At 33.5% G+C, this 24,030-nt stretch overlaps 2 protein-coding genes and 1 pseudogene across 6 annotated transcripts; 2 read left to right on the top strand and 1 right to left on the bottom strand.

Annotated features, from left to right (window-relative positions):
• Window positions 1-4,278: 4,278 nt before the first annotated feature.
• Window positions 4,279-6,252, top strand: LOC121760419 (MORN repeat-containing protein 1-like). The gene is made up of 3 exons (XM_042156093.1): window positions 4,279-5,330; window positions 5,516-5,744; window positions 5,831-6,252. The coding sequence occupies exons 1-3, from the start codon at window positions 4,441-4,443 to the stop codon at window positions 5,993-5,995; spliced, it is 1,284 nt and encodes a 427-aa protein (XP_042012027.1). The 5' UTR covers window positions 4,279-4,440; the 3' UTR covers window positions 5,996-6,252.
• A 10,137-nt stretch (window positions 6,253-16,389) lies between these two features.
• On the top strand, window positions 16,390-17,699 carry LOC121786333 (annotated as a pseudogene).
• A 198-nt stretch (window positions 17,700-17,897) lies between these two features.
• LOC121786342 lies at window positions 17,898-22,645 on the bottom strand. Of its 5 annotated transcripts, XM_042184989.1 has the most exons (12): window positions 22,495-22,645; window positions 21,721-21,780; window positions 21,603-21,646; window positions 21,462-21,522; window positions 21,232-21,308; window positions 20,514-20,563; window positions 20,331-20,393; window positions 19,490-19,560; window positions 19,260-19,416; window positions 18,709-18,848; window positions 18,536-18,637; window positions 17,898-18,114 (listed from the first exon to the last, which is right to left on the bottom strand). In XM_042184989.1, exons 6-12 carry the CDS (start codon window positions 20,524-20,526, stop codon window positions 18,043-18,045), a joined length of 618 nt encoding a protein of 205 aa, XP_042040923.1. In that variant the 5' UTR covers window positions 20,527-20,563; window positions 21,232-21,308; window positions 21,462-21,522; window positions 21,603-21,646; window positions 21,721-21,780; window positions 22,495-22,645; the 3' UTR covers window positions 17,898-18,042. The 5 variants fall into 5 exon arrangements, with proteins under 5 accessions (XP_042040923.1, XP_042040910.1, XP_042040902.1 ...); XM_042184976.1 differs by having other exon boundaries at window positions 21,232-21,522; XM_042184968.1 differs by having other exon boundaries at window positions 20,514-21,308.
• Between the last annotated feature and the right edge of the window lie 1,385 nt (window positions 22,646-24,030).

The raw sequence follows: 24,030 nt of genomic DNA, 5'->3' as shown, positions 1-24,030 counted from the left end.
TTATTACTGGAGATAATGCCGATGAGATAGAGCGACTAAAGGGCCATTTAGCTACAGAGTTTGAGATGAAGAATCTGGGTGACCTCAAATACTTCCTCGGGATTGAAGTACTTAGATCTGGAAAGGGAATTTTCATTGGCCAACGGAAGTATGTACTGGACCTCTTGGCAGAGATAGGAATGTTGGACTGTAAGCCAGCAGATACTCCAATCGTTCAGAATCATGGACTTCATCTCATAAAAGGAGCAAACCCAGCTGATCGGAGAAGATACTAGAGACTTGTTGGGAAACTCATCTACTTATCCCATACTAGGCCAGACATCGCCTATGCGGTAGGAGTTCTCAGCCAATTCATGCACAGTCCTCAAGAAGAACATTGGGAAGCAGCGCTTAGAGTGGTACGGTACTTAAAAGGTACCGTCGGACATGGAGTACTATTCGGGAAAAACGGGCACCTAGACATTCACGGATATACTGATGTTGATTGGGCAGGGAACTTGATGGACAGACGGTCCACCGGGGGATATTTCACCTTTGTTGGTGGAAATTTGGTAACATGGAGAAGTAAGAAGCAGAAAGTAGTGGCACTCTCAAGTGCCGAAGCTGAATTCCGAGGCATTAGGAGTGGCTTAACCGAAATTCTTTGGCTTAGAAGATTGATGAAGGAGTTGAACTTGGAGTCACAGAAGACTTGCAAATTGTTATGTGATAATGGAGCTGCAATTAGTATTTCAGAGAATCCGGTGCAACATGACAGAACTAAACACGTCGAAATTGATCGACACTTCATAAAGGAGAATCTTGAGGAGAAAATAGTGGAAATTTCGTATGTAAAATCAGAAGATCAACTAGCAGACATCTTGACTAAGGCCGTTTCTGCAAAGAACTTTCAAGAAGTATTGAGCAAGTTAAGTTTTGGAGATCCCGTCACTTAACTTGAGGGGAAGTGTTGGAAAGAAACCCGGAATATTCTGCAAGACAAGGAAGATTACACAAAATCAAGGAGGAGATTACATAGTATCATTACCGTATAATTATGGAGATTTGATTGTAATAATATCTTACCCTGTATAGTTCTTCCTCTAGCCTTTATATGATGTAAAATACATTTGTGAAAATATATCAAGAAATTACCCAATTCTACAATTATGTGTTACAGACTAATTTTTATGTGAGTTCTTACAATAACAATGTGCCATGAAAATGAGTAGTAAAACAATTAGTACTATAAGTTAATATAAAAGATCTCTATAAAATTAATTAACATGCGTGAAAAAAGTTTAACAAAAATATGTTTCTAAGAGTAGGCAGCATGATCGACATGGTGATGGGCACATAGAATATCTGATCTCTTGTCAAGTATTACAACACAACCCTTTATTATAACCCAAAATGGCATGAACAAAAATGACATAATTAAGAGACGTAACGATGATTCAAGTGTCCGAAAAGAAAACTTGAAATCAAAAAGTTAAAATCTCATTAAATAAACAACAAAAATAGAGAGATGAGGAGATTCAAACTCTCAATCCGATCAAAGGCATCATTCAACTTTAAATCTTAAAACTTAAAAGTAATCAAATTGGAGAGTAGCAAATGATGGAACATTGATGAATTTACAATATGTAATAATTGAGTTTAAACAGTTGTTTTAGTCATTAATACATAAAAACAAGTTGCTTCTTTCTTTCTTCTTCTTATTTTATTTTATTTTTCTAATTTATAATTTAAAATAGTTAAAAATGAAATTTAATTAGCAATAAGAATTTTAATTCTTCCTTGCAACATGTTTTTCTGCAAATAAACTAATAAGGCCTCTTCTCAAATTTAATTAGCAATAAGGCCAAAAAATAATTTACATCTTCGTATGATACGAGTTTCAATAAAAGTAAGGTAATATATTTTTGGAGTGAGACACATAAGACTACTTTATAGTTTTTTGTTATACTAGTTAATTAATGGTTGACCATATTTAATTTTTTAAAAACAAATGAATAAAATAAGGAAGTATAAAGAAAATGTGTCTAAAAAGAGAAGTTTTTTTTGCTATAATTTATGAAAGACAATGATGTTTAAACCAAGCTTACATCTTAATTTCCTAAATTTGGGGAAAAAATGAAGAAAAATGGAAGGAATTGTGTTTAGAACATCAAATTTTGGTTGGATTCAAAGACATAGATAAAGGTGAGAGTTAATCGGAAAGGCCCATCAAAAGCACGCCCCCGGACCACAGCTTATGGGCCCAAAATCCATCAAAGGCCCAATCAATCTATCCAGTTCGAGGGTTTAATCGATCAAGGTCTTAAATTTGCTTTCTATTGCTCAATTTGTGGAAATGATTTGTGCCTCACAATGAGCTTCCTTTATTAGGCTTCCTACTATTTTCACAGAAATGATTAATGAGTAGACTTGCTATCAAGCATGCTGCCATTAACCTAGGACAGGGGTTTCCGAAAATGAACCAAAATTTGAAAGTGGTAAAACAATATTTAAAACGATAATAATTTATACAGTTTATTTGTTCATATATGGCCTTAATAAATCAGCAAATCAGAGCAATAATTTATAGCAATAATATTTGGAGTTGTTATGAGTAGGTTTGTGCTATGAATAGTAGTTCATTGGATTAATCTTGTTGCAAAAGATTATGAATTCATATGCCGTGGCACAAAATAAATGGAGAATTTATCGATTTAAAAAATTATTTATGTTCTGCAGCTTCCCAACTATTTCACCACACACGAGTTACTACATATATATATTTTTTTTTTACTTTTTTCCATAGTTGAAAACAAAGAAAAATAGAATAATCAATTTTGGCTACTTGACGAAACAATGGGACCAACTTATTTAAAGAAATCCCTAAATTATTCTCTTTAAATATTTATTTTTTCCCACTTGACACCCTTGTCAAACAAGGATGTTCAAATTGCCCTTTTAGAAATATAGAAACGTATTAAAGATTCTATCATAAAAATAAATGTGTATTGAACTTTTCAATTCAAACAAACTTTAGTAACTTTATTTTCCCTACACAGGTAAACAAAATTGGTGTTCCAGATAGATAACTACTCTTAACATTGTTGTATAGCAATATAAACCAATTTCATTTATTGCTCTAATGTTACCAATTGATACAAAAGGAAAACATTTAAGTTTAAACACATAGTAACAAAACCAGAAATATCAACAGAATTATGCAGCTACTACTACTATTCAAATATTAGTAAAATAATGCTGCGAAAAAAGTTTCTGTCATTAATTTTCATTACATAATATTATTAATATTTATTTATTTTTTTATAAAAATATTTTAGAAAAACACTTAATCAAATATGTTCAAAATTTATCAATTTTTTAGCATTACGACTATAAGATTTTGTTTCTTACTTTTTCTGTAAGGGTATCCACAGTAGGGGCGGCGCCCCGGCCGTCCCGGAGTCGCCGCAGCCGCGGCGATCCATAGTGGACGAAACGTCCGCCCCGGCGTGGACGAATGGGAGGGGGAGGAAGGGCCATCGCCGAGTAGACGGCGAGGATGCGGCGGGTGGGGAGTGGCGCGGCGATGCACGGGGCGGTCTACTGTGCGGCGGGTGAGCCGCGACGGTGGACAAATCCTTTTTTTCATTTTTTTTAAAATTTATTTTAATTGCATATAAATACACTCAATTCCCCTTATTATTTTCACACCATTCCAACTATTTATTCATACTTTGTCTCTCTAAAATTTGTGGATTCTATTGCTATTAAAAAATGAATGATTTGTGGAATGGCGAGTGAGATTCTCTGATTCAAGAGGTGGCAGAGGGAAGCCGACGAGGATGATTCTTTAATTTTAATTTATTTAATTAGTCATTTTTTTTCTAATTATGTATAATCTGATAATTTTAATATTTATTAAATTAAAATATATAAAAAATAAAATAAAGTGAAATGGGACTAAAAAAATGTCCATAATTGTCGTGAAAACTTTTTTTTTAAGACGTGGATACTGTTAATAGTTCGAAATCATAGAAAAAAAGTTATTCCCTTCAAAATTCTTTTCAGTGGCACGTGCCAAGTCATAATAGAGAGGTGAATCTAGATCGGGCGACTACGATTTCCCGCTGAATACCGCGAAGTCCGTGATCGGACGGCGTAGAATCGTAGACCAAAATTGACCCGTAGATCCCTCATTCACGGTCCATATCAAGTACAGCGGGCCCCACGCCTCCCCGCCTTTTTGCGACATATAAATACCAACATCTCCACATTAAACTCGCTCCACTCTCTGAATAATTCCCAAACCCAAATCAAAAAACTACTACTCTCTCTCTCTCTCTCTACAAAAAAATTAAAACTGCTCACATTCTCCACTGCTTTTCCCCCACCGGAAATGAAACCGGCGCCGGAGAAAATGATGATACGCCTATCTAGGCTGGTTTAGTTGGACGGCTGAGGATGAAACTGGAGAGCGAATTTCATCAGAAAATGGACGGTCAGGCGAAGCTCACTCGAACGAATTCCTCTCTCCTCCGCTCATCCCCCACCATCCGCTCATCCATCCACAGCTTGTCTTCGGTGAGCGAAATCGCGCCCGATTCCGACGCGGAGGATCTCGAGGAGCAGAAGCCCCACAGCAGGCCGCTTCCACCTCCGGTTCGCTCCGGTGCGCCGGTGGCCGCCGCCTCCCTGCTCCTCCTCTACGCGCTCTTCGCCTTCATCACTTCGGACGATTTAGCCACTTCGGAGAATCTGCTCTCAGCTTTAATTTTCGTCGCGGTGTTGCTGTTCCTGTTGTCGAGAAACAAGGGTTTCGTGAGCAGGAATGTCAATTTATTCAAGCAAATTTGCGATGAGTATGGGAAGAGGTTAGGGTTTCTGTCGAGAACTCACTCGAAGCCTGTGCAATGGTTCATCGGCGAGGCGGAATCGGAGGAATTGGAGCAATGCAGGGAGGAGAGGAGCAGTAGGAAGATTGTTCGGGAAGGTGTGGAGTTTTACAGCAATGGCGATTTCTACGAAGGGGAGTTTCATAAGGGGACGTGTAATGGGAGTGGTGTGTACAATTACTTTGTGAATGGGAGGTATGAAGGGGACTGGATCGATGGGAAATACGATGGGTATGGGATCGAGAGCTGGGCGAGAGGGAGCAGATACAGAGGGCAGTATCGGCAGGGGTTGCGCCATGGATATGGAGTGTATAAGTTTTACACAGGGGATTCATATGCTGGAGAGTGGTGCAATGGGCAGAGCCATGGCGTTGGAGCTCAGACTTGTGGCGATGGGAGCTGCTTCGTCGGCGAGTTCAAATGTGGGGTTAAGCATGGCCTTGGATGCTACCATTTCAGGTAAAAGGGATTTTAACTTTTTTCTCTGATATGATGATGGAGATGTTTTTGTTTGCTTGGAGATGATGAAGTGTTTATCTTGTTTGATTTGTTAAATTACATCCCTATGAAATCTCTGTATATGTTTAGATCAAGATTGAATTCATTAAATGCTACACCAACTCATACAGTATTCTTTTATACAGGAATGGAGATAGATACGCCGGTGAGTACTTTGGGGATAAAATCCATGGCTTCGGGGTCTATCACTTCGCCAACTGCCATTTCTACGAAGGATCATGGCACGAGGGCCGGAAGCAAGGCTACGGAATGTACACCTTCCGAAATGGTGAGGCCAGATGTGGAGAATGGGATAATGGCAATCTCAGTATCCCACTCACCCCACTCACTGATGCAGTTCTTCGAGCAGTTCAGGTGAATCACACGAACACGAAATCCCAAAACATTACGCTCTTTTGTTTAATGTCACAAGCTTATTAAGCTCTTGTGTTAATCTGCAGGCTGCTAGGAAGACTGCGGAGAATGCAATCCACCTCCCCCGGGTTGATGAGCAAGTGAACAAGGCTGTGGTGGCCGCAAACAGGGCTTCTACCGCAGCCAGAGTCGCTGCCATCAAAGCTGTTCAGAATAGGATTCATGGGCAATTTTCTGATACTAACTTGTGAGATGTTAACTGGTAAATGTAAGTTTACCAGCACTGAATTTCCACATCGAAAACGGGCACCCTGCTGAAGGCTGAAAGCCAACTCCAGTGGTTGAGATTTGGTTAACCATTCTCTAACTTGTACATAGATCATCACCATGTATACTCCTAGTTAGTGCACATATATGTCTCTGCTGAATCCAGCCCTTTGTCTAATTGTAGCCAAAATTTTCAAGATGGTTTCTGAATTACTTTTACATGCTTTGTGATCTTATCTTATATGGTGGGGTTGAAGTTGGATTATTGTGTTTGTGCAACTGGTCTAGGACAGCATTATTATTACATTAGCATCTTATCTACGTGGAGCATGTGGTCTGCTGTGTATAGGTGAAGATGGTGGATTCAAGAAGCAGCAAGGTGTGTGAAAGGTGGAGAGAGTAATTAGTTTTTTAGGAGGGGAAAAGGGTGGAGAACTCAATATCTTGTGTTTGAAGGGAAATGAGATCAATTATTGCACTCCAATTTTGTTTTCCCTCTATTGATAATTATTCATTAGTACCACTTTTTCCCAATTCTATTCCTCCAACAAAGGATGCTATGCCTTGTTAGATTTGTCATAAGTGCGAATGGGGATACTATCGCCAGCCAATACCATGTTTTGAAAAAAAAAATCTTAATAAATCTAGAAGTTGTGAATGCTAAAATATAATTAGGGTTAATTGCATGTAAAATCATAAAGTCCGGTGTATGCTTCGCACCTTTTGGAATTTTAATGGCTCCTAATCGTCACATGACGTTTTTTGAGCAAATGTGATGCTGAGTTGGTGTACACGTGTAAAATGTTGGTAATGGGGATAAATAGGACAATCGTGTAGTAATGTGATGATTAAATAATGTTGTTTTGAGACTAAGAAATTAAAAGTATTAAATAAATTAAATTTGGTTAGATAAGATAGTTGGAAACTTTTGAAACTTTGTTATTTGTCTTTCAAATTTCAACAAGAGGGGTGAATAAACCAGAAATGATCTACTACTATTTTTTGTAATTTTGTAGGCAATAGACCCCCATTGTAACATCGATTTATAGCAAAAGAACATACCAAATACTCCTACATTTTAACTTTTTTCACATGATGTATCCAATGTTGTTTCATTAAACACTCGAAAAAGCATCATGTGCCTTTTGATCTCAAGTGGAGATATAATGCAAGCTATCTTGTCATTGTTATATCCAAGCACATGCATAGTAGTGGCTGTGGGGTTTTCTTAGGTAAATTCTTTTCCAAAAAAAATCCCAACTTTTTATTTTCTTGTTTAATCAAAGTAAGATTTTTGAAATGAGGAAAAGGGCAAAAGTTTTTGCTAGTTTATAATTTTCCTAATCTAAGCCTGTTTAGATTCTTTTGTTCTCTTTTCCCTTTTATTACATTTGTTTTTTATCTATCTTGAACACTAGATTCAAAACTATTGCTTATTTCATTTCTTTTATACATCCAAGAACCAACCAAATACCTCCCACATGCAAAGCAACAAATAAAATTAAGCAATGTTTACTGTGATTAATTTAATCATTCTTTTATGATTACATAATCTTTTGCTTCTTTGACTGATGTTGTGATGTATGATTTGGTTATGGAATTTGCTTGGATAGTGTGATGTTGCATTAATTGTGTGTGCTGTGTTTGATCATATATTATTATATGGGTATAGGTTTCATAATTATCAGTCACTTGCACAAAATCTAATATATGTAGTAGTATATATTTGGCAAAATGCCCCACAAATAATAGTATATATCGTATGTGTTGCATAAGATGCTATACCAATATGCATATGGTTCATCGAGTGTATAATTGATGATAAATAAAGTATAGCAAAAGTTTAGGAACAAATAAATCTAATATTAACATTGTCCTTAATTAAATTACATAGTCTCCAAGTGGCATCACAATTTAGTTACAAGGAAGGAAACTCCATCAAATAAATAGCAATAATAAATACGTACTTGCAGAAATATATATTAACCATCCTCTCCCAATCAATCTCATCTCTTATACATAAATTATTTAAAAATATGACAGATTTAAATAGAATTTATTCTTCTGCCGTTTAGTATGTCTCTGCATTAAAAAAAAGTCTCGAATTTCTCATTAAAATAAATCCAATGCTTTCTTTTTGGGGTTCAAGTTCTGAAAATTCACATCGATTGTTTTTTATGCTATTTTATGGATCTGGTCAATTTCAAAAAGAGACTTAATATTCGTTTTCCTTATATGTTAATGTGACATTATAAATCGACATTCCTTAATACTAGTATATTAATATGAACATAATTCTAAAGAGTCACATTTAATGTTATCGTTAGACATTCTTTTTTAATGTGAATATACTTCTAAAGTGTCACATTTAATGTTTATCATTAGAAATTCATTTTTTTGGCTGGGATATATATGGTATACTAAGAAAAATCCAAATCTAGTACTGTTGTTACTGAATGATACTTTCTTATAACGGAAAAAACGTACTACTATTATTTTTTATTATTATTATTATTATTATTATTATTATTATTATATCTGAAATTTTGAAAATTAAATTAATTGGCAAAGACACTAGTTAGTGTAATAATAATGCAATTGTAGTAGACTTCTTGGGTGGCCATACTTATCCATCATTCCACTTGTAAATTAGTTTATTCAATTATCTTGTATGGACCATAGCAAATATATAATGTTTCATCTCATATATATATATATATATATATATATATATATATAGGATTGTGATCAAGATAGAACCATTCTTAAACGTAGAACCATTCTTAAACGTAGAATCAATGGCTATTATTAATGCATGTAATTTTTGAATTTAAGGAGAAATTAGTTCCCTCAATCACAAATTTACTCCATAATAACAAGGAGGGGGTATAATGGTCATTGCATAGCCAAAAATAGGTTACGTCGGCAAATTGAATTCATCTCATCTTCTCCTCTTCTTGTAAACAAGAGTTAAGTAAAATCATGCTAAGAGTGATGTGTTTTGTAAACAAGAGTGAAGTAAAATCATGCTAAGAGTGATGTTTTTTGTAAACAAAAGTGAAGTAAAATCATACCCATACACTATATTCTTAATTCTTATTACTTGGTGGCAATCAGCGATATAACAAGAATGGAATCTTAATAAAAAAACACAACATAAAATGATTATAAATTACGTAAAGCAAAATTACACGCAATAGATACTACTCCATAAATTATTAAATATGATCAAGTGAGATCAAGCACGTCATTAATGATAGAGGTCATTATCGTGAGTTACCATCGATAACAAAATAAAAAAATGTATAGTTTAGGTGTCTGCATTTGGGTTAGCGGCAGAAGCTTCCTAGCTAAGGCGCCCCCTGGAGGGCTGATCGCGCTGTGCCGACGCTGATCCCGGTGAGTCCAACGTAGAGGTACAGCCACCGAAGGACTATGCATACAGCGCCGAAGTCGAAGAAGTCGATGAGATCACCACCGACGACGGCGGTGCAGCCGCCGAAGCCGTCTGAGAAGGCGTCGGAGTGGGCGGCGGCGGGGAGGCGGAGGGTCACAACCGAGCCCGACAGTCACTTGGCATATTCACATTCATGTATTGAGTTCCCAAAATGCCCTTGGACAAGTTTTTTTTCATAAAAATATGAAAGTTTGTTTAATCCATAGGATTAATTTGGAGTATTAAGATGTGTGACTGATATTTGTTCTCTAGTTATACATTTAAGATTAGTTATATTTTGATCACTAACCTCTATATATATATATATATATATATATATATCAAACAATTGTGTACATAATATTATATTCGACGTTGCCATAATTCATCAACAATCTAACTTTTTCCGTCTATCTTGCCCTGCAATTAAATACAGAGTGAACTACACTAATAGTCCCTGATCTTGTCGAAAAATGCATCAATGATCCCTAAAAAAAATTATATTCTTTTTTGTCCCTAGAAGTTACATTTTTTGTACATCTCGGTCTTTTATATCCCTCTACATTAGAAAAATCTCCTAAATGCCATGGAGGGCATTTGGGGTATTTAGAAATTACAATTTTGGTATCTCTTCAATCATGCAATTTTTTTTACATACATAAAAACACATTTTCGGATAGAAAATATTTACATTTCTGATATTAGTCCATTTTATATCTTTACAAGATAAAACAATTTCTTTTGAATTATTTCACCTAAATATTTTAAATAATTACTTGAATAATGTAGATTAAGCTTTATAATGAAAAAAATACTATAGTTTACTTTAATATTTTTGGTAAAAAAATGTTACTTGCAATAATTCACTTTAATTTACGTTAGATATAGTTCACTTAAATTTTAATTATTATACTTAAAAATTATTTTTCACTATACTTTATTTTAATTAATGTAATTAAGATATTTATTTTTCACCAAAGTATAATAACATTAAAAAATTACTATAATTCACTATAATATTTTTTTTCTTCTCAAATTTTAAAAAATTAGGTAAAAATAAATTTCACAAAGAATTTTTATAGTTCACTTTAATATTTTTATTAAAAAATGTTACTATTAGAGTTAATGTTTTCTTCGCAAACATAGAGATCGCGCTGTATAATAAATACTAATATTTAATTTCAAAATAATTAAATCATAAATAAAATATTTTATTTCTTATTTAAAAATTTGAAATTATAAAGCATTAAATATTATTTAAATGAAAGTATAATTGGGTTTCTAAAATAAAACGGTGATGGAAGAAAAAATTAAAGGGAAAGTTGCAAGGTCTAAAATGCCCTCAAACTATAAATATTTACACTAATGGTGTCTATGGTTATTTTAGTCTTATCGTACCAAAAACGATATAAAAAAAATTAGGGACCATTGGTGCATTTTTCGACAAGATCAGGGACTATTAGTGTAGTTCACTCTTAAATAAACTATGAAAATGAAGATTACATGCAAATATAAAAATATTAATAAAAAGAGTGAATTATACTAATAGTCTCTGATTTTGTTAAAAAATGCACCAATGGTCCATATTATAGTTTGGTATCTCTTCAATCATGTAATTATGCCCTTCTGCATTTGAAAAATCTCCTAAATGCCATGGATGGCATTTTCGGTATCTGGAAATTACAATTTTGGTACCTCTTCAATCATGCAATTTTTTTGGACATACACAAAAGCACCTTTTGAATTAATTCAACTTAAATTTTTTAAATAATTACTTGAATAACGTATAGATTAAACTTTATAATGAAAAAATTACTATAGTTTACTTTTAATTCACTTAAATTTTAATTATTAAACTTAAAAAATATTTTTCACTATACTATATTTTAATTTACATAACTAAAATATTCATTTTTCCCTTAGGTATAGGGAGTAACATTTTTTAAATAAAAATTATTATTTTTCACTATAATATTTTTTCTTCTCAAATTTAAAAAATTTAAGTTGTTTTTTCTATAATCCACTTTAACATTTTTATTAAAAATGTTACTATTAGATTTAAATTTTCTTCGCAAATATACAGATTGATTGAGATGTAAATAATACTTTAATTATAAAAATAAATAAAGCATAATTTAAACATTTGGTTTCTTGTTCAAATTTTTGCAATCATCAAATATTATTTAAATGAGGATTTAATTGAGGTTTTAAAAGAAAATGATTATGGAAGAAAAAATATGAAAAATTAAAGGAAGAGTATAAAGGTCCAAAATGCCCCCAAACATTAAATATTTACACTAGTGGTACCTAGGGTTACTTTAGTATTATAGTATTAAAAATTATATAAAAAAATTTTAGGAACCATTAATGCATTTTTCAACAAGTTCAGGGACTATTAGTGTCACGCCCGCATTTTCTAAGGATAGAAAACACGGTTGATCGCGACTAGGGGATGGTTAAAGAAGCTGAAAGGAAAGGGGGAAACAACACAACTTGACCATAGCTCGAAATAATAGGAATAGCTCAAATAAAATTAGAGTATCTCAACAATACATGAAATCAAAATAACAACATTTAGTGGAAACATTCGAGAGAAGAATAATATCATGTATGAAGACATAATATATTTGGAACATTCTATTTACTATATCCATTCACTTTAATGTTCAACATCCTCCGCGCTCGTCACAGCTCAACCTGCACATAGGGAAAACACATGCAGGGCTGAGTACTTGATGCACTCAGTGGACTCATGCTGAAATCATTTTATAAAAAAGTATTTATCATGCCATCATTGAGTGACCTTGAGGTTTTAACTTTAGAAATTCCCGAGACACTAAAATAATTTCCATTGTAAAAATTCAATTGATCAACCATTTCCCATAGATGTCTACCATATTTGAACCATTGATGACAAGGAATGTGACCACATTCCAAGTCACTAGACCGGCCAACTCGAAAGATGGCGCACGATCTCTATAGGTGTATACTAGCCTGAATAGGGACTCACTCCCTAGTCAGACTCGAATTCGACTATCCATTGATGGCAAAAGCCACATTAGATAAGTTCCGTAGAAAAACAAAACACGGCATGACAAATGTATTTCACATTAATTGAAAATTGTGGAACGGTTTGGGTATATATATTCACATATAAATTGTAGATTTGAAACTGATATGGAGTAGTTGAGATATATACGGCTACACGTTCGAAGATGGAAATTGACAAAATTGAGAATATATCCCTCTTTTCAGGATGGTGGAGATATGGGAGAAATCGTATGATAATGAGATTGGAAGAAATATATTTGACCAAAATTTGACTGCATGACTAGCATGAATAATTAATATTTTGAGCTTTTTAAAAAAAATCCATAACTCTCAAAATAAAACGGAAAGATATTTGGTTAATAAATCGACAGAAATCCAAAAACAAACTTAAAGGCATAGGAAAAGTCATGCGTCACAATTAGTGTACGTAGTTCATTCTAATAAAAAAATCATTTAGATTTTATACTTTGAATAATTTAGGGTTTAGGTTTAGGTTTAGGCATAGTATGAGCCATAGCCACGTGCACTTAATCTATAGTAGTATACTAAGGGGGTGTTCGGTTGGCAAGATTAAATCTCATGATTAAATATGTATCATGTTTGGTTGATAAGATTGAAACCTTCAACTTAATCCTAGATGGATAGTCTCATGATAATTAGTCATAGCCTTCCCCCTCCAACTAAAATAATCTCACAACTTAATCTTAGATGGATAGTCTCATGATATTAGTCATGGCAACCGAACGTCACCTAAGTAGTACTAGTTCACAAGGTATACAATCCCATATTGTTATTTATAAGATAATGATATATCTGTATATGATATGTTAATTGTGTAAAATAATACTAGTATTGCTTTTTTGTTAATATATGAAGGTTTAAATTAATGCTAATTTGCAACAAAAAGAACAAATGAACAATGTTATCAATTTGTGACATTATTTGCTTTACTAAGATCTCTTTTGATGATGACATTTTGACCTTTATTTTATGCCAACAAAATCATTATGGAATACGGTTTTGTGAATGTCACTTCAAATTTTATAATGGGTGGGGCAGATGTGTCACTTCAAAAAGACAATTAATAATAATAATAATAATAATAATAATAATAATAATAAATCAGTTTAAGAGTAAATTAGCTAATTTATTGTTGGGTTTGGAAGTGCTTTGCATTTTTTTCGGGTTTATTTTCTTATTATTTGTTGCGGGACTCTAAGCATTTTGTGATCTTTGCATTTACTCTTGCTCGTTTTTTTGGGTTCGAGTTTTTCATATAAAAACAAGGTTGGGCCCACCAAAACTTAAACTAAACCCAAAATTCAAACAAATTCATTATTTTCCTTTTATTTTTTTGTCATTTATTTATTTGGTTATTACAAGAAGAGACTGAAAATGAATTATAACTCTCATTTAAGTTGTCTCCATGCTTCAGTCTAATTAATTGAACTTTCCAAACGGTTCACTAAATGCAAACAACTAAATTGACTTTTACTTTCATATGTAATAAATTATATTTGAAAAATAGATTTTCAAATGTTGAAAAGTCAAAAAGTTTATGAATCTGACTTGATAAAAGTGGGAAAAAGAAATCTTAGGTTAATGGCAAAGAAAATGAATGAATATAGATGAATAATTTCACCATCAAATGATTTATTAATAGGTAAGTCACCTAACACAGTCCCTCCTTTTGACTTTAATGGATTTTGATTTTATTTAATGAAGGTGTCACAAAAATCAAATTCTTAGCTTCTACCTATCTTAGATTTTCATTATATTTTTAGGTTTACATATGATTGTATCATTCAATTTTTAGTTTGACTATTACTACTTACTGTTGTGTTAGTAGTACCAGTATATTTTAGGTTTACATATGATTGAATAATCTTTAATACAATAACCTGTTAACTATGTCATCTTTGATGATGATATATAGAGTATTTATTTTGACTATTACTACTGTTTTGTTTAGGAAAAATACACTAGTTTAGCTTTCACATTGAGTTTGTAATAAAATGCATGTGTCAAAATTTAACTTAACTAAATTTATACAAGGAAACATTATTCATAAATACCCCATATATATGTATCAGCCAGCACGTACCGATAATTAAAACATGTTATTCTATTATACACTAAAAAAATTTAAGTAAAAAAATTTAAGTAGTACTATATTGAAAATGAAAGTTGAAACCATCCAATCCATGTCAAAATTGGCATGCCTTTAAATTATAAGTGGCCTATATTTAATTAATCCAAAATAGGTTTGATCATGCTACTTTTGACTGTTCAAAGTAGATTAGTGCTGATATCCAGTAAATCATTTAATTTTATAAATACATTTATTTTCGTGAAAGTTTAGCTCGAGAATCTGGCGAACACAATCATCATATTTCGCATCAACTTTCGTAAATCATTTAATTTTATAAATACGCGTAAGTCGTAACTAATTAAATTGATACAACGCTTCAAATCAAATCATACGTATATTTTGTGTATAAATCTAAAGAAAAGCTTATGGACTTACGATTACAATTCCAACAAAATTCATTTCCATTATTCAATAAAATTAAAAGGTCGAGCAATATATGCATCAAATTGTTCGTCATAATGATGCCGACAAGACAAAGTCCAAATATGAATCAAATAAATTGTTACTGCAAAACTAAACCCATTCCTCGTCGGAAAAAACGTCTAGAGCTATTAATTTATGTATAGATATTGATGTAGCGATTGAATAAAATACAAATTAATTTAAAGTAAAATCAGAATTTTAATAAGCCCTTAAATTGTACAAAATCTCTTTGGCATGGAAGATGAAAATTCTATATTTTTTAGTTCATTATTTTCTCTACAAATTCATCACATTTTAAATTTGATTTTATTTTATCAAACTCTTTTATCCATCTACATATCTATTTATGTAGTAGTGCTCAACATGAAATGTTAGTTGAGAATTTGTTTCAAAACATTAATGCAATATGTTGTTATTTGTACTGCACAACCATGTGGTGAAAATGTTAGGTTTCTGATACTGTATATATTTAAGAGAGGCAGCATTGACCAAATCCCATTAATTAATACACACTCAGTTCTTGTGTTTCATTTAGATTTGAGTAGTCTGGTATAATATTTAATTTTTATTGGTATTATTGAAGAATAAATTAAATAGTCTGCCTCCCCAGCAGAACATTTACTTTTTTTGTCATCATTTATTTTCTGAGCACCAAAAAGACTTAAGCTTTGATCTAGTGAGCCTTACTATTTTTATTAGTAATAGTGAAACCTCATACTTTATAATTATGTTGCATTCCACCATTGGTTTCTTGTTTGCAAATTATCATGGGTTTTACTAATATATTTTGTTTTGGCAAGAGTACTTGTACATATTTATTTCATTAAAAGGAAATGAAAAGGAGAAATTTCATAGAGTTAAGGAGCTCTTAAATAATCTAGATCATGGTAGTAATGGCTTAGAAGTTAGAACACAAGAAGAAAAAGGTAATATTCCTATTTTTCATAATTTATTAAATTAATTTGTCCTTGCTGATATATTTATTAGACTACATATATACAATTACATTGTGTATTGTCTAAAATGGGCTAATAATATCCAGGCCCAATCCTTACTGTATTTGCTATTGGACCTTGAAACTCGAACATTTTATTGTCTACTACAAACTTCATGTTTCGAGGACACCTATCGTGCAACCTTATGTCTTTATAAATCATCAATAATGGTTCTTACATTTTTTATTAGCAAATAAATAGAAACTTAAAGATCAGTAATTCAAATTCTAAGACATTTGGCCTCAGACATTAACCACTCTACCACATTTTTCTTCATAACCTAATGCTTGAAAAAGAAGCATGTTATATGGACTAAGTTGTGTTTCATAATTTAGTTTGAAATATAAACTCGATCAAATGGATTTGCTAACCAAGAAAAGAGGATTTCCATTTTATGTGTAATGCTTTACTTTCTAAAGAAGCAGAAACAAAGTGGGAATCTCTTCATGCAGCTTCAAAAAGCCATCATTTTTCCCCTAAACAGAACAACTCTCTTAATCCATTTATATAAGCCATGCATCTCCTTCGAAATTTCAGATTCTTTTCCCATTTTCTGCGTAATATTTACATACACTCATGTCTCTGAGCCCCCCGAGAGCCAACGCCAATGGGAGAAGCTTTAACCTCTACTGGTGTTACCAGTGCCACCGGACGGTCAGGATTGCGCCTGAGGACCCATCCAGTATCGTCTGCCCCCGCTGCCTCGGCCAATTTCTTTACCAAATCGACATGGCAAGGCCGCAACCGGTTCTTGAATTCACCGCGTTCGATCCCTCTCCGGAGGCCCGGATTCTTGAAGCATTGGCCCTCATGCTGGATCATCCACTTGGGCTAAACCGTCCTGGAGAGGACGGCACGAATGAACGGGCCTCAATTATGGGCCAAACACGGCGAAGACGGGTCATAGGGAGCCGGAAGAGGAGGGAAATCAAAGCTGGTTCCGGAGGAGAGGTCCTTCGTTTGGTGAGGAGGAAGATGACGGTTGGGGCCCAGATAGCGGGATTATAGCCCGGCCAAGAACCTGGATTATTCTCCAGCCAACAGGCCATATCCCTGCAAACAGAAACAGGCCGAGAGAAAGGCTAGTCCCACCAGGAGTAGACCCTAGAAACTACTTCACTGGGCCAGGACTGCAAGGGCTCATCGAGGAGATAACTCAGAACAACAGGCCGGGTCCGCCACCAGCTCCAGATTCAGCTATTGATGCTATTCCAACAATTAAAATTGCACAGACACATCTGGACACAGACACTGAATGCCCAGTTTGCAAGGAAGAATTAAAAGTTGGGTTGGAAGCAAGAGAGTTACCATGCAAACATATCTTCCATTCTGACTGCATTGTTCCATGGCTGAGGCTCCATAATTCTTGCCCAGTATGCCGCCATGAAATCGAGACTCCGAATCAAACTTGTGAAGATGAATCCAACCAAGTTCAGATTGAAGACAGGAGGTGCCCGCGGCTGAGGCGGCTGGCAGAGATGTGGCCATTCCGCTCCAGATATCGGCCACTTCACCCACGTGGAAATGGGTCTGGAGATCCCCACGGTGAGAACTGAACTAAACTAAGAATGGACTGCAAAGAAAACTGTACAAATTCTATAATGTGTAAATGTATACCAAATTGAAAAGCAATAATAACATCAAGCTGTCCCGATTCTACTGTCATGTAATTAGTTACATCTACCTGTTGCAGCAGCTGAACCATGGAGGTGTAATATACTGTAGAGCACACAGCAAACAGACAAGAAAATTGATATTTACTATGGCTCTGGTGTTCAAGATGAGCAGTGATGATGTATTATAGAAGGCATAGGAATTCAACAGGAAACTTATAATTAAGAATTGTCATGATATGTTGGAATAAAGAATCACATCATTCGAGTCAAATTGCATTTGAAAAATGAAATTAAACCATTCCAGTTAGCTTTTTTCTGATAATCGGTTTCTACGCATTTTCAATGAATGTGGGTAATTTTACATTCTCTTTGGCTGATGATGAATGCCCTCTTTGAAGCCTTCTGTATATGCCATGTTCTTGAATATTGTCTGCAACAATTTGCATGTAAGCAAAATAAATTTGGAGTCCTTCCAGTTTGCAAGGTAGGGGTGTGATCCATTGCTAACTTTTCTTAAGTTGCTAACTTGCTAACTCATCAATGCAATGTATTAAAAATGTGAACACAATGATACTGAAATGTCAACATAAACTTATGTTGATATTTTAATACATTATGTTGACATTGATATTTAAATGTCAGCATAGTTTATTAAAATGTCAACACAAATATGTGTTGACATTTTAATGCGATCGTGTTGACATTTTTAATACACTACGTTGATGGGTTAGCAAGTTAGCAATTTACGAAAAGTTAGTATTTTAATGCACCCCTTGCAAGGTATCAGTTTTACATTAGAGATATACTATAATCTATACGTAATAGGAATACTGAGGACATTTGAGACTCACAGCAAGATTCTTCAACTCCATGCCAAGTTGTTTGCTTATATTGTTCAAAACTATAGTTGCAAGTAGCTCCCGATATTTCTCTATGTTCTCGTCCTCCTTTATCTGTACTGAATATGGTTAGATGTCACAGAAGAGTCACTAACTAACAGATTCAAAATACTATTATAACAGACCTCTGAGAGAACTATGGTTCTAGTCTTTTCCAGAATCTCATCAACAAATTTATTAGGGTCAGCGTAAGTGATCGACGAGTTCATAGTGCCAGAAGGTTTCTCCTTTGTGGAAGCATTGGATGGTTTTGCCGGTTTTGCCCCTATGAAAAATAAAAAATTGATGTCAAATTCCATGCTTCATCCATGACACAGCTATTTAAGGAGGTAATAAGAAGAATAAGAAAGGATGAAAGAAATTTCCCATCGCAATCTAAAATTAAATTATTCATCCAGTCATTCAATCACATTTACTAATCAAACTCAACAGCTTCCCGAAAAAACACACGCTGACATTATGCAGCCTAACATATTAATCGTTAAGTGATTCTGTTGGATATTCCCAAAAGGTTCTTGGGATAAGCTGAATCCATGCATATTACTAAGATGTGTATAAAATATATTAACCTGATCCATGAGAGTCAAGTCTAAGGAATCCACTTAAAACCATAGTACATCAATCACAAAAATAATGTACACGTTAACTAAATAGAAAAGGGCAGCACAAAATATACCTGCAACAATTACGGGTTGCTTATCTGCAGAGGTGTGATTTTTCTCCAGACCTTTAGAAGATTCCTTTGTTACTGGAGGATCAGCTGAGATCAATGCATCGGATGGGACAAGACTAGCTAGATCTGGAGGTTGGTCTTTCCCCACAGTAGGGGTAGCCTGCAAAAACAGCTCCAAAATTCAAATTTGAGTATAATGCTAACCAAGCAAATGTAAAATTACTAATTATTACCTCCAGATCAACATAGGCAGGAGTTTTTCCAATTGAATTCAGAAACTTGTCAAGATCATGAGCATTAAGAGCTGTTGAGCACATAAAAAGTGCTAGTGAGAAGATCATGAGATAAAATGTTAAGGTAAGGACTGTCGAAAGTTTAGGTTGGAGATGCTTTGAGAGTGCTATTGAACTATTATGGATAAGTACATTGAGGGAGAGCGAAGCCTATGCTGGTACAGGTCTCACGTCTGTTTATGTCTTTGTCTATACCGTTTTTAAAGGTAAATATCACTTTCTAGCTCAAAATATGCAAACTTTAAATAAATATCCCACAATCCACATTATCAATAATGATACATTAGTAGACAATATATTCACTTTGATTACAATTTATTTGGTACCAATTTGTCTTCATTAGAGTGTGGGATATATCTTTAAAAACATGCATATTTTGGGCTAGAAAGTGAAATTTACGTTTTTAAATATATAACAGTTCTTTTAAAAAATATCAGAACTGTGCAGAGTTACGCCCAGGGGGTAAGATGTGTGCCCAGACACTCATTTAGCATAAACTATTATACAAACATTACTCTCCAGTCTGTACGGATATCATTTATATACAAATCCTGACTTCAATGCCCCACATCACAAATTTGATCTTCCGCATCTTCCTTAAACTAACAAGACTAAATTCCTCAAATATTTTCCTAATTCTTCCAGGAAAACACTCCAACATACTGCATGTATGAAAATTCTCTAGAAAATCCCTCTTTTGGTAGTCCAGTTCTCAAAATCCAATGTGTACAGGCAAGAAATTTATTCAACTCAAAATAACCAAAATATTATGATCACTTACCAATTGACATGTCATTTGACAACGGATCGAAGAAACAGCATTCTTGACTTTTAAATCCTTTATCTAACAACAAAGATTCACAAAGAGCAAAAATTAACCATTTCAATATGCAATTTTATACTCCAGAAAGAGGCAGTGAAAACTTGTAATACATACATGAATCCAGAAAAAAATGAAATGTACCTTGCTGATTCATTCACAAGTGCAAAGGGAGTAACACAACCTAGGGGTACCTACAATATATAAAACAAATGCATAGAGATATAATCTCAATTATCGTTAAAATAAGTACCCACATCAAGAGAATTGATGATTATCATTATCCTACTACTCAGTGACACCACAACCAATATATGTCCCCATGGAAACTAATAATAATTTTGAAAAATAATACTGGAAATTTAAAAAGTAAAATAAGAAGTTAGTACTTACTTCTGAAAAGAAACGTAATATCATTTAAATTTTTACTTCAAATGAAAAATCATTTATTAAACATGACTATCTAATAAAATTCTCTACTATATATTCTTCTCGAAATCACTGCATGGTAGCTAAATTTGGACCATTCAATATCTCATTTGGTGCAATATGTCCAGTTAATTTACATAATAAAATATAGAATATTTAATCAAGACACCATTTGCTTCCCGAGTATGCACTAAAATTCACATAAAAATACTAAATGCTCAGTAATAAGTTGATATACAAAAAAAAAAACTTAAATGAGCTTAATCCAGCTGCAAATGGTAGTGTGAGCTAGCATTGCAAGAATATGAATATTATTCCCTTAGAAAAAATTCACATAAATTCTAGCTATAATTAAAATATTAAATCTCACTAATAAAATAAGCCAGTTAATAACATCATTAATATAAGATTGCATTGATTAAGACGCAAATACGTGAAGAATTTCTGAAAGTGCCTCTTCTGGAGCCATTCTTACACCTCCTTTTCCCAGACCAAGTCTCTGAGACAGAACTGCATAGTTCTTCAACATAATTAGTAAATTGACATTACAAAGTTACTTTTCTTAAGAGACCAAACTTTTGGAGTAGAAGTCCTTCAGTGGAACGACACAACACAACAGAGATATGAGAAACAGAGACTACCAATGAAAAAAAACATATATACCTTTAAAATCTACCTCTGTGTCCGCCAAAGTAGAAACGATATAGTATCTCTGTTTCTTGTCCTGTTTACAACAGGGTGCCAGCATTGAGGACTTTGAGATGAATAAACAAACAAGTAACTTAGCATCTATGACCATCGAACCTTCAAGAACTCAGTGCACCTTTCATGTTCCCAACATACTTTGCCTGATGTCAACAACAAGCTCACTTCAAATTAGAAAAAACAAAGAAACAAAGAATTCGCTTCAACTGTCTGTTACCTGAGCTTCCACTGTCAATACAACAGGATGCTCATATTGGGAGAAACCTATTTGAAGCTCCTGATGAGAAATCAGCAAAGAGATTACTACCGAGTACCGAAGCAGTAAATTTTAACAGAGTATACCCTCTGATGGAAAACTGGAACCAACGACATCATAAGGTCACTAACTTGAAAACAGTATGGCCAGAATAACCGCAAATAATAACCCCACGGGTTATCTACAACTGTTTAATTGTTAAAACTGGATTAAAATACTCCATTTTACAACTATATGCACAGATACACCAGGAGAAAATTACATCTTAATACAGAATAAACACACAGCAAGCCGTACTACAGCAAATTCATGACTTACAAAGTGTTCAGTTTCTGATAACCAACTTGTGTTTCAATACACTAACCTTCTTAAACTAATTTAGCAAACGGTTTAATGTTACTGATGCCATGCCACATTTTGATAATAATTGAAATGTCATTCCAATTAGATCAATTAAACTAATCAACCGGTTCTACGGATGCACTTGAAACTACTCAAGTAATTAAACCAGCTCATTCTACCTCGACGCTGAATTTACTAAAAAACATACAAACAAGATCAAGTTCCGCCCTCCAATCAAAATTTACATTACTGTGTGAGCATAAAAGCATACGCAACAGAAAAATCCATTTCAATTTGAATACCGTCTGAATCATAAACTCGCCAAATCACAAGCCTCGCTCCATTGCAACAATTGAACAATGTGATGAATGATTAGAAGAAGAGAAAGTGAACCTGTAAACGAGCAAGGAGCCGCTCCTTGGTGAAAGCCATATCCCCTCCAATGAAGCGCCGGTTGGATTTTTCCCATAGCGCCTGTGTGAAATTTGCAGTGTTTTTTCACTCGAGAGAGAGGGCCAAAATATTTCTTTCTGTATGTGTATGTTTGCAGAAATATCCCCCTTTAAAATTACGTAACGATTTTAATTAGTTTTCATAATGATTCCGGATAATTATAATTGGTAAACATGTTGCCGATTAGGGCCATTAGGCTATTAGAATAAGCATAATGGGGCTCAGATAATTGGGCTTGTAAGTCTTTTATCCATAATAAAGCCCACTTTTCTTAAGTGTGAAAGCTATTTGAGATTAATTGTTCCAACTAATCAATTTTGGATTTAGACACTTTAAACATATTATTTTAAATTATAGAAAATCGATACCTAAAAAATAGATGTGGTGTGTGTTAGACGTAATGCTATTATTGCAACATTCAAGTGTATGTACAATTCTTTTTCATTCTATCTCAATAGTTATTGGATCCATTCATGATAGATGAATAGTGGAAGCGAATTTTATATATGTATTTGATTAAATTCGTTAACTCTTTTGATGTTTGTCGAATATATTGCATGATACTTATAGAAAAAGAAAAAGATGTGTCACATATCACAACACAAGAGCGGCTTAGGATTCCCCAAAGACAAATATACACACATGGTGATCACAAGCTTAGGCTCATTTTAAAAAGAAGATTGGATTTCTTTTCTTTTCTTGATGAATAGATTCTCCATTGCACATGATATGTTTGCAAAGAATAAAATTCAAATAATAAGCTTTGTGGGCTCTATCCCATGTTCACTATATAAGTATATATCATCACTCACTCGAAAATCCACATTGATATAATTATAAAAAAATCTTCCATTTTTATTCTCATATTTAATTATTATATTATTCGTAATTACATAGCACCATGCATGATTATCAATTAGAATATGGATGCTATTGAAATGAGTGTAGGGTAGAAACTATTTCTTCTGCCAAACCTCTCTACCTACTAGCATTTAATACAATACGATAAAAATTGGTCAATTTAAAGATAGGAAATGGAGATAAGCATTTTCAACTTCTCTAAAAATAGACAGCTCCATGTGCAAAATCATATGATCTTGAAATAACTCTTATATTATGGAGTATATATATGTCTTTTCTATCATTTATTTTTAATTTCAGTATAAATAAAATATCTTCAAATTAAACTCGATTTCGTCACACTAAATTATCTATATATTTTTTTATTTATAAATATTGTTCAAGTGCGTAATTTGCAGTATATTTGAATTTATCATCACCTTGTCATAAAAAATACTAGTAAAGATAAAAGTAGGAAGTAATATGAACTACTTAGTACTAATAAGAAAAAGAACCATCAATATTCTTGGAATAACTCAAAGAAAACACATCTTCTTTCTGTATCTATGTTACTACTATGTATACATGAAGGAATTACAAACAAAGCTAACACACTCATGACAATGAAATGAGTAA

Source organism: Salvia splendens, chromosome 2, assembly GCF_004379255.2.
Source record: "Salvia splendens isolate huo1 chromosome 2, SspV2, whole genome shotgun sequence".
Lineage (NCBI taxonomy): Eukaryota > Viridiplantae > Streptophyta > Magnoliopsida > Lamiales > Lamiaceae > Salvia > Salvia splendens.
The sequence above is the reverse complement of the archived record's forward strand: the minus strand, read 5'-3'. Positions and strand labels throughout refer to the sequence as shown.

Bases quoted from the DNA above. Each gene is read 5' to 3' on its own strand.
- LOC121760419 (XM_042156093.1), top strand. From the start codon at position 4,441: ATGAAACTGGAGAGCGAATTTCATCAGAAAATGGACGGTCAGGCGAAG. The intron at 5,331-5,515 runs GTAAAAGGGATT...TCTTTTATACAG, and splicing joins CTTGGATGCTACCATTTCAG to GAATGGAGATAGATACGCCG. The intron at 5,745-5,830 runs GTGAATCACACG...GTTAATCTGCAG, and splicing joins CAGTTCTTCGAGCAGTTCAG to GCTGCTAGGAAGACTGCGGA.
- LOC121786342 (XM_042184959.1), bottom strand. The intron at 19,417-19,489 runs GTAATAATTAGT...CTGTTTTTGCAG, and splicing joins CTGCCTATGTTGATCTGGAG to GCTACCCCTACTGTGGGGAA. The intron at 18,115-18,535 runs GTGAGTCTCAAA...AAATTGTTGCAG, and splicing joins TGGAGTTGAAGAATCTTGCT to ACAATATTCAAGAACATGGC.